Source organism: Buceros rhinoceros, unplaced genomic scaffold (assembly GCF_000710305.1).
Source record: "Buceros rhinoceros silvestris isolate BGI_N320 unplaced genomic scaffold, ASM71030v1 scaffold2227, whole genome shotgun sequence".
Classification (NCBI taxonomy): Eukaryota; Metazoa; Chordata; class Aves; order Bucerotiformes; family Bucerotidae; genus Buceros; species Buceros rhinoceros.
Window position 1 is genome coordinate 75,407 of NW_010421401.1, and position 11,246 is coordinate 86,652.

Below are 11,246 nucleotides of genomic sequence, written 5' to 3' on the forward strand. Positions count from 1 at the left end.
GATCTGATTGTTGCAGTTGTCTTTTTTTTTTTTCCCTTTAACATTAATATACTTGGAGTATGCTGTAGAGACTGACACAGTAACCACGCTAAAATGTCCGGGAAAGCAGAAATAAAGATCGATGTCATCATAAAGATGGCAGGTCAGCTGTAGAGCTGGCACAAGTTGTTTCGGTGCCATTGGGCTGCCATGACTTTTCAGTGTAAGGGCCATGTGCTCCTCAGGAGGAGTTACGTGGGAGCAGCTGAGCTCTAGCTTTAGCTTGTCTTGAGATCCCCAAATGGTGTGAGCAGATGTGCCCCATATCCAGTCAGGCAGAGAAGAAGGAAACCTAGTAACACAAAGTTGAGATGCTCCAGCCTCCCCTCTGATGTCTCGCTGTCCACTGAACTGTTTGTTCATGTTTTTTGATGGACTGGTTATTGGCCGCAGCTTGAGGTCCACCCTCCTGTTCCCAGAGCGTGTCACTTTGAAGGAGCTGATCGTTGCTCTCGGACCACGCTGGGTCCCGTTATGGAACTGCCTGTATCAGTATGAGTCCTCCATCCTTCCCTCTACCTCGTAAGATTGACACAAAACCTCATGTTTTTTATTTTAATTTCAGAGCTCTGTCTGAGAGCTAGAAGCTGCTGTCCCAGAACAGAGTTCGTCGTATCAGCTAGCTCCCTGCTGTCTTTGCCGCTTCATGCCAAAGTCCTGGCACGTTGTCAGCTGGGTGGAGGAAATATAACTGCTAGCGCTTGATTCCGCAATTGTTCGAACTCAGCATAGGGGACTGGATTAGCAGTCCTTATCCTGGAGGAATAGCAAGCTAAAACTAAGTGTCAGAAATCCGATCACAGCCTTTAAGTGGTTCAGAGAGCCCCATTCCACTCTTGCTTGCCCGCTCCTTGGGTGTGTGCATGCAAACACACAAGTGCCCCGTTACTTGCTGTGCTCTTCCCAGATATCTGTGCAGGTTTTGGATTTTCGTAACAACCTCCCGTGCCACTGGATGCGTGTTGTGTTGCGTGTCACAAGAACCAGTGCCAACTTCTGCGAAACCAAGTGAGCTGTTCCCACTGGTGTTCCTCCTCCATTCACATACTGTCTGCCTGTCTGTGTCCCACGGTTCGCACAGCACAGTCACAGCACAGCAGACCCTGTGTTTTACCATCAACTGGTGAGACCCTTCTGCGTCTGCTGGAGTTGGTCTGAGTGTAACCAGGAGCCACTTACACTGCCCTGTCTCCAGAGTAACCCAGTTTGCAAAATGCAGCATACACCAGCACTATACTGGGCTGCTCGAATGCCAAGCAGTCCATAGGAATGATCCAGAAACTGAGAGCTGTGTAAACAAGGAGGTATTGTTTGCTGGAAGACGCGAGGCAGCACCTCAGTAGGGCATGCCCTGGGCTGCGCCCACTCGCCTGCATCACACCCTGCGTGATGCCGTGGGCTGCAGATCCCCTTTGCTCTTTACGGAGTTGTTTCAATTATGTTGAAGTTGGGATATCAGTACTTAGCGTTGGATTTTCTTGCTTTTCCTTCGCTTCCTCACATCTTTGAACAGCCCTAGAGTTGAGCGACGCTGCTGTGGTCAAATTGTTCCGTGATTAATGTTCAAATCCGCACCATGTGTTCTGAATTGTAGTGTCTTGTGTTCCTGTTGTCAGTTCCTGTCTCTGAAATCTTAGAATCTACCCTTCTGTTTCTGTCCTTTCTTGCTGACAGTACATGCTGTTACAACTCATCAGTATTGTCAGCTTGTATGAGTTCGATGGTGAGTCTCGATATTTGAAGGGGAATTTGAAGTTCTTTGTTTGCTTGACTAGGTAAATCAATCTCTGACTCTTTTGTCAGTGTTTTAGTTGCTTTTCCCATTTTTCTAGCATCTCTGAAAGATAGGACCATACCAAAACTAGTACATCATTATCCTCCCATTGTAGGAGTTGCTTCACATCTTGATCATTAACTTCAGGAGTGAATCATTTGCGCGGGTGCAGAGCACATTTCACTCTGCTGAGCCAGTCAGTAACCTGGCAAAATTCTGTGTGCATTTTGGTCGGCTCAGATTTTGTTGAGCTAGCAAGTTGAACGTGGCTCAGCAAGAGTCCAGCGAGTAGCAGAGCTGGCAGACGAGGAGGTGCAGGACCATATGGCCAAAAGCAGGGGAGTGGGAGGCAAGGGCAGCCTTTGTGACAGCAAGCCATTAATTTGGTTCAGCTATGTTGTTAAGGCATGCTCTCAGTGAAGCCAAAAAATAATTTGAATGTCATGTAAGCACATCATTCATTAAGACCTTGCCATAAAAGCTTGAATTTCTGGTAGTCTGTTGTTGTGGCTCCCCACAAAATATTGAGGTTAATCAAGATTGGGTATCGGATTCCTTCTAATTATAGAGCTGTTCTGCAAATGCAACCATCTTTCTGCATGGGTTTATTTTTTCTGTTTCAGAAGGAAGATGCCCTTTATGCAGAACGGGACGAAAGACTGTCTCTCCGGAAGCACCGCTTCATGCAGTTTGCGTCACTGGAGTACGAAGGAGAATATTACATGACTCCGAGAGATTTCTTGTTTTCAGTCGTGTTTGATGAAGTTGAACGTAAGTTGTTTTCTCGTCATTGTATTTGTGAAGGAAAAGAAACTCGCAGGTCCCCATCAAGATGTAATTTGAAAATCACTGTGATAAGATCCTTTACCTGACATAAATCAGCAGAATCCAGTTTATAAATGTTATGCACATGGGTTCTCACAGGCACTGCCACCCGTTACACCAGTGAAGTGAGGCTGATGATTTAGAGACCCGGTGACTTGATGATGACATGACATCTCTGCGTAATTTGCATGTCGGACCAGCATGTAGGGCCTCAATTACGAACTTGCCACAGCAGATAGTAGGACTGTAATATAATAGTGCTCGTGCCATTCCTGGGTCTGTTAACTGTCTATCCACTTCCCCAGTAAGAACCCTGTGACCTTTTTTTCTTAGAGGAGGCAGTGATGGGAATGACTTGAATGAGTGTAATGAAGCTTTGAGCTCAGCTCTAGGTTTCTGTTTGCAAATCTCCTCTGGTTTATACGAAGCCTGGTTAGGCACAATTGAAAATTTAATGCGTGTTTTTAAAAAAGTACTCTTAAAAACGCGCTTTCTGAGGAGAAGATAGGACCAGCACTCAAATAAAAAGTGCATAGGTTGCTGTCCTCCTTTTTTCTGGTTTTCTGGCATCATTAACCCTGCTCCATTTCCTAAGCTTGTTTTATCTGTCGTGAATCATCTTCTGTAATTTCCATGTTACGGTAGTTTTTTTGAAGTATATATGCTTTTTCTCCAAAAATTTGTCTTTTACAGCTTTTTCCCAATAATGTTTTGCTTTAGAAATGTGAGGTTTTCTCAAGTTTCAGAGAGGTTTGTCTCTCGGAGGACAAACACCCTGTGAGTACATCTGCTGAGGGCAAGAGGGGGAAATCCCAACTTTCATCGTGGCTGGCTGCAGGCTGCACATGCTGACCAGGGGGGCACATTGTCGAGCAAAAGCCTCTCATGGCCTGGGTTGCTCTGCCCAGATAGCGGCAAATGTCTAAGTGACTCGGCGGTACCGAGCAGGAAGGGAATTCAAGGTGCTGTGGAACAGCTTGAGAGACGGGGAGGGAGAAGGGGACCTAAAGGCACTGTGATCCAAGCCTGTGGGAAACCTGGGGCAGAACGGAGTTTGCTGAGCTGTAAGCAGCCAAAGAATAGGACACAAGAATCTGTAATGAAAGTTTTCTTGTGTCTGTCAAAACAAATTTATAGGTGATAAGGATTCACGGCTTCACTGCCGACACAACTTCTAATATTACACAAATCCGAGTATCAATCCGTAGAAGGACTTTATGTTCTTGAGAGTCATGGAAACTCTCAAAATAACTTTTTTTTTTTTTTTAAACATATGGCTAACAGAAAGAGTTCTTTCCTCTTCAAAACTTGGGACATTAAGTTAAAAACCTAGAAGGGGTTTTCTTGGCATTTTCCGGGTGAAACACCGACAGACAGTGAGTGCTGAAATTTTCAGTTTGAAGGTGTGGGTTTCAGACACACCTTGTTGTCAGTCAAAGCAAGGTTAGAGAAGTAAGTGTTTTTCCGTCTTCACAGCTCATACATATTAATTGGTTACTTCAACTATAATAGTACACGTGCAGATTTTTAATGAAGTGGTGTGCTGGTAAGCTTTATTTGTAATGCAGCCAAGTTAATTTCAGTTACTTTGCTAATATGTGTAGGAGACGGCGTTAAACAGAAAAGAAAAAATAATGACAAGAAAAAACAAGAAACCCCTTTTGCACTAATGCGTATTTAGCATTTCAAATTGAGGCCAGGCTTAAAACAAATAGACAATTCATAGAAAAATGTTAACGCTTGAATGTAATGCTCCTAAACTGTTTGGTTTTTTTATTAACCATCGTTGGTGTGAGTTCTTTGGCCAGTAGCATACACACAATGGTAAGCGATTCTCTCCAAGTCATATTGCTTCGGCTTTTAGGTGACTACAATCAGACACAGCATTTGTTAGCAGAGAAAAACGGCGTTTTGGTCATTGTTTTTCACGTTTCATAAGAAGAAAATAAACAGACCTATCTCAAGTGTCTGCCCAGGTGTATTCAGAGTAGGTCAGGATGGTGAACTTCACAGCAAGGCAGCAGTTATTTCTGGAAACGTTCTGCTTGTATCACAAACTGAATCCCCTTTCACCCTGAACAGTGGTTTTAGAGAGGAAAGCAGGCATGCCACCACTGATCTCGGAACGCGCTGCAGTTACCAGCGCACCGAGACGCAATTTTAACGTGTGATACTGCATAGAAATGGTGAGTCTTATAATGCAGAACTCAAAGCTGCAATGATGTGATTATTCTCTAGCTAGTTTTGATTAATCACTAATAAAAAAAAATAAAAACCGTTAGGCACCCTGCCAGTAACTATTCATCTTCATAAATATTTGCTTGCAGTTTGCCGGTTGGTTGCTGTGTATAATGATACGGAAGGCTTAGAGCCGATCTAAAGTTTCGTTTCTGCTGTCTTTTTCACAGATAATAGGCAGGAACACGCGAGCAGCCACACGAGCGATTTAGCTGTGTACACCCAGAAATATTGCTGAGGATTATCACAACGTTCTGTTGCTTTCTTCCTATTTAGAATTAAACATTCCTAGAGGGGCAAAAGGCAAGTGAAAACAGGGGATGAAAAGCAGTTAGGGTTTGGAAATAGGGGTCCCTGTCAGGACCCCTAAAACAGCCTTGGGGTTTATTGCTTACTGGTGGTTGGCATTGGAGAATTATTCTGAAATCCCCTATTAGTTTTTATGCATAATTAAATCTAGAAGAAAGTAAACGTGGTGGTATGTAAAGCAGATGAGATGTTAGTGCTAGATCAAAAGTACTGATGTTAGAAAATACCAAAATATTTTCACTATGTCCAGGTTGTGAAGTGAATTCCTCTACCCAGTTGGGTAGAATTTATGACTGAAGCAAAAACTCTTAGGTGTGCCCTTTGACAAGATTGCAAAACATGCAATAAATTATTATTTATTATAGAACGCTTTCCCAGATAAGAAAACAGATGAACTGGAGGGCAAATATATCAACTGTCATCCAACCCAAGCGATCTTGAACCCTGCTTGGTAGACCTTAGTTCACTAGCTCTGCTCAGTTATTTCCTGGTGCATGGGTTTCTCGATTACTCATTTTCTATCAGCTAGGCCAAAAATTGTGAAATCTTGGCATTTCTGTTGATTAAATCACACCTGCAAAGTTATTTACTGTCAGGGTGATAATGAAGAAAAATATTTACAGTCCTGCCATCTAAGGAGAATGAGCTGATAACAAATGCAGAGTTCCCTGAAGGACTTACTCTGTTCTGCATATTGACAAAGCAAAGAGCTCTGAAAGGAAGAAAGGCACCATCCAAAAATAATTTGCTTGCTTTTAGATGGAGTGTTTCACACTGGATTAACTTTGTAAATATTTGCCTAATTCTGTTACTGTTAGTTATTTTGTGGAAGGAAGCAGCAATCAGTAACTGAGATGTGGTGGTGTGGCTCAGCACTGGTGCCAGTACAAAGCCCCTCCAATGTGTTTCGTACCAGTTAACGCAGTGTGTAACGAATGTGCTGTGGGTTTTTTGGGTTCATGGCTGTGTGCCGTGTAATCTCGTGTTAAAACAGTGGTACCACAGGGATGGGTGGCGAACCATTGCAAAACCAGCCGAGTTCTTCTGGGTAGTCTGTGTGATGTTCACATAAACTATTATATCTGATGCAGTGATAGTTTAGTGAAAATGTGTTTTTTCTTACTCTTCTCACTCTGCTGGAAAAACTTCTCAATGTCCAGTAATATCTAATAATATGAGCTTGTCGTGTTGCATCAGAAATTCTAGCATTTTTAAAGTAACATGTATAAGGAGGATAAAGCTCAGCTGAATTATACTGAATTTTCATTGCAGTGAGGAGTATTTTTTAAAAGACCTTTCCAGCTTCACGTAAAACTTGTGTTTTAAACAGTTCTGCCGACTTAGACTCATGTTCCAGATGATACAGCCAACAGAAATATCTCCAATGTGCTGCGGTGGTAGAACATTGTCCTGCTTTTGGCAGGGATAGAGTTAATTTTCTTCCTGGTAGCTGGTACAGGGCTGTGTTTTGGATTTAGGAAGAAAGTAATGTTGATAACGGGGTGATGTTTTAGTTGTCGGCAGGCAGTGCTTATCCTAGTCTAGGAGTTCTCGGTTTCCCATGCTCAGCAGTGAGCAGGAGCACAAGAGGCTGGGAGGGCCCACAGCCAGGACAGCTGACCCGAGCTAGCCAAAGGGATATTCCATACCACAGAACCTCATGTCCAGTGTGTAAACTGGGAGGAGTTGGCCGGGGGGGCAATCGCTGCTCTGGAACTGACTGGGCGGCAGTCAGTGACTGGTGAGCGATTGCATTGTGCATCACTTGTTTTGTATATCCTAATTCTTTTGGTTTTATTATTGTAGTTATTATTATTACTACTCCTCCTCCTCCCCATTATTATTTTCCTTTTCTCTCCTATTACACTGTCTTTATCTCAACCCACAAGCTTTACTTTTTTCATTCCTCCCCCCTGCCCCACTGGGTGGAGAGAGTGAGCAAGCAGCTGTGTGGTGCTGAGTTGCCAGCTGGTATTAAACCATGACAAATATAAAAAGATCTGTATTAATTTTGGAAAAGGACTACCAATAAAGAATCCTTCAGAAAATGCAGATTTCACAGGACAAAAATTTAGACTGTGTTTATGTTCATTTTGCTGGAGAAAATTACTCTATTCCAAAAATACCTTCCTGTTTTGAGTAGAAGACAAATGTACATCATAGCCTGTCAGATAACGATACCTGCTGGGTAAAGAGCTTGATCCTTCTGTACATGCTCAGTCCAGATCTAGTGTCTCATAGTATCTTTACATCCCAAACCGCTCCTTTCTCTGCGGTAGAACCGCTTTTCCTGTGTTCTGTAGCACCAGAGTACCAGCGGCACTATTTCCGTGGCAGAGTCCTGGCTGTCGGTGAGTATTATATGTTTTAAGTTCGCTGGGAGATGTGGAGTTGGTTAAGCTTTCTGTGAAAACATTGGAATGTTTGCAGGTTTGATATGGTGTGTGGCTTCATGTTGTCACAGCATCAGCGTGATCATGACATGAATGAACCTGAGGAAACGATACAGTGCAAGACTGCGGTGGCTCGAAGATGGAGTTCTCTGTTGTCCTTGGTGGAGATCAGTGCTGGTGCAGTTGCTGGGGTTTGGAGAGCCAAGAGGGACCTGCCAGTAGATGGGCACTGCAGAATGTGCTGAGTCAGTCTTTCTGTTTCTAAATCTTGAGGTTTTGCCTCTAGTGGCAGTTCGGATGCCTATACTCAGTGTCTTGACCTGAATTTCGTATGTGGTAAGTCATCAGGCTGAGGAGTCATAGATGAATGTCAGATCTAAACCCTAGGATTCCCAGTCAAAGACTAAGATTTAAGCGTGCGTAAGTGGTGGAACTCCCTGTGGGAAGTGAAGATTGAAATGTTGGATGGGCAACCATTGGCACAGCTGGGAACTGAACTCAAGCCTCCTGAACCTCTAATGTGTTAACAAGGAGATTGTTTTCTCTCTATCTTGGCATTTAGTATTTTTTAGTACTCATGTTGCCATTGCTCAAATACTCCAAACACAATAGAGAACACTGCAAGTTGGGATATGCTGAGCAGAGATGACCGCTTGCAGTGTGTACATGGAAGGTCAAGCGAAGCAAAGGTGGTGAAGCAACATGATGGTTTGAGGTCATTATATGAACCTCTTCTCAGTTTTAGAAAGTCAGTGATTTCTAGCCCAAGCTTCTTAGTCATCATTGTTCACTCATTTCTTAAAGTGGGGTTACGAGTGAAGGAAAATAACGTTCCTGTTGAGGGATCAGCTCACATAAGCAAAGATAAGCAGACTGCTGAAAATTTATGCTTCTGTAACCAGCCCATACTGTGAATTTTTCATCTTCAGCTATCCTTCATCACCCAAACAGCACTAGGATAACCTACCGCAACCCTAAGAAAGTCTTCAAAGTAACGTATGATGTACATTCGGCTTTTTACTTTCCATTAAGTGTCCAAATGCAACATTAAAAACTATGTTGTAGGTAAAATATTAGATCATTTTGGATAAAATGCTGTATCTCGACCAGTTGTTGGTGAATAGATAAGCTAAGATTATTTTTTTATTCTTTTCTCTTCAGCAATAACTACATTAACAATGATAACTTAGTTACATAGACTATCTGGTGCCACAACAGTCATCTTCAGGGGACTGGTTTATCTAAAAATTAGTTTGAAGATAAATAGGTTTTTTATCTAGAAACAGTAGAGATACTGCAGAAATTTTTGTAATCTTGATAATGTGTATTTATATCTGGACCTGAGCTTTGTTGTGAAATCAAAATAAAGGCTAATGCATTTTCGAAGCAGTTGCATTGCGAGGATTGGAGATGGGATTCTGGAGAGGAGATGGAGTCTTCCACCCTGCAGCAGTCACATCTGGTCTGTTGGCCAGGCTGCTTTTTTGGTGTATTAACCCCTGGCCACTGCCCTGGCTTATTTGTTTGCTCTCCTTTTTCAGAAATAATTGTTAGGTTAAAGAGTCCAAAACATAGATGCAAGAGGTGCTGCGGTTAGAGCAGAGTTGTAAAGCGAGAGCTGGCTCCCAGCTGCAACAAGGAGGAAGCGTTCCTGGGCAGGCGGGGCAGCGGGAGGAAGGATTGAGCGGTGACGTTTGGAGGACAGAGAACCGCGTAGCAAAGTCTCTTCAGCAGCAGCAGGTACTGGCATGGCATTGCGCAGGGAGAAGGTGCCCCTTTCTTCCCCTTCTGTTTCCACGCCCTGAACCATGTTACAAGACAGTGCTGAAGGTACCTGAGACACGTTCCTTCTAAGGTCAAATAGGAAATTATATTTCCGATCTTAAAATTAAACTGACGTATTACTTACACTTGTGTTTTTGTGGTCGTGTCTGCATGAGACGACAGCCACGTTAGAATAAGCTCGTGGCTTTGTTGTGATTAATTCTTCTTTTTCCCTTTGCGACGCCGCCGACTAGCTTTTGACTGACGCAGAACCAGAGTTCTCACCTCAGTGGACTGCAGTGCTCACCAATTAGGTAGAAGCTTTGGCAGATACTGTGTTTTGAAAACACATTACTAGCTATTTAGCTTTCTGACAAACAGTCCGTAATGAGGCGATACGTTGGAGCTTCTCCATGAATGAAAACATTTTTTTTTAAACTCAGCCCAAAACCAGTATCAATAATAAAACTGATTGGGCTTGAGCAGAGTTGTGAGCACGAGACCAGTGGTCTCAGCACACATCTTGAAGGAGTTAGTTATTTAAAGTGTGAAAGTTATTGGTTATTTAACGGCATCTGAATGGAAAACAGATTCCTTGAAACGAATGAAAATATATTGTGCATATACAGAATACTTGTCGTACAAGTAATGGAAAGGTCTGGTTATTAATAACAGGAGCCTGCTTGTTGTATAAACATCAGCTGCCTTAGAATCTCAGAAGTCTTGCAAAGGTTTCTGCTTTAGTCAAGTATTCCAGTTTTGTGGCATGCTACTGCGATATTTAAGATTCTTACCAGAGAAGTCACTTTGCTTTTTTATATACATATGAGCAAATTTCAAGAACTCGTACAATCGTTCTCGGTCTCTGAATATTTTTAGTGTTTATGAAGATTTTTTTGTTGTTGTAGAACACCACATGCTATTTCAACTACATTTATAACATACTGTCTGCATACCACAGAAAATATCTCTGGGATTTTTCTGCCGTGGGTTCTGAATACTTTTTGATGGATTACTTCAGTATTATTTTTTTAATAAATTCAGTGGAACATAACCAGTTCTGAAACATCCTGCTTAACTGACAATTAAGTCTTAACAGATGTAGTGTGAAAATCAGACTCAATGAATTTTTATCGCTCTTAAATGTATTTTAATTTCTTGCAAGACATGTCCGTACCACAGACAGGTATCGGGTTGTACTTCAGAAGTACAATCTGTTTTTAAAATTCCTTGGGTTGCATTCAGATGTTCAGAGCTGATGGGGATCTGGCGGACCCTCGGTGAACGATCGCAGGTGCCGGGAGCGCAGGTCAGGCTCCTGCCAAAACCTGTCACGTCTCCTACCCTCGCGTTGTCGGGTGTTCGTAATTCTTTCAGTGCCAATGGTTCTGTGCTTTCCCTTAGGTCAGTGTGGAATGTTTTATTATATTAGTTGTATAATTTCTCCTTTTTTGAGTAATCTTAATATAGACTGTTTGGGTTCCCCACCCGCAGGTGCCGGGAGCGCAGGTCAGGCTCCTGCCAAAACCTGTCACGTCTCCTACCCTCGCGTTGTCGGGTGTTCGTAATTCTTTCAGTGCCAATGGTTCTGTGCTTTCCCTTAGGTCAGTGTGGAATGTTTTATTATATTAGTTGTATAATTTCTCCTTTTTTGAGTAATCTTAATATAGACTGTTTGGGTTCCCCACCCCCCCCAGGGTTTTGTCTATCTAAGGTAGAGCCATCAAGGATCAATTCCTTCCCTTCTGGGCAATAGCAGCAGGCACGGTGGGCAGCCTGCGCTGGCAGCGGAGAGGAGCCGTTCTCGCTTGCCGAATGGCTGGGGACTCCAGGCAGACCCTGGAGACGTTCGGCTGCTCCCCGCTGGGGAAACACGGGCATTGCTTTCCCGGCGGGGGGGACTC

At 43.1% G+C, this 11,246-nt stretch overlaps 1 protein-coding gene across 1 annotated transcript in view; it reads left to right on the top strand.

Annotated features, from left to right (window-relative positions):
• The first annotated feature begins 2,412 nt into the window (after nt 1-2,412).
• MICU2 (mitochondrial calcium uptake 2) overlaps nt 2,413-11,246 on the top strand; it is a 59,792-nt gene continuing 50,958 nt past the window's right edge. Inside the window, exon 1 of the mRNA XM_010139637.1 lies at nt 2,413-2,584. Coding sequence (XP_010137939.1) covers nt 2,413-2,584 — 172 coding nt within the window. The remainder of the gene's footprint in view (nt 2,585-11,246) is intronic.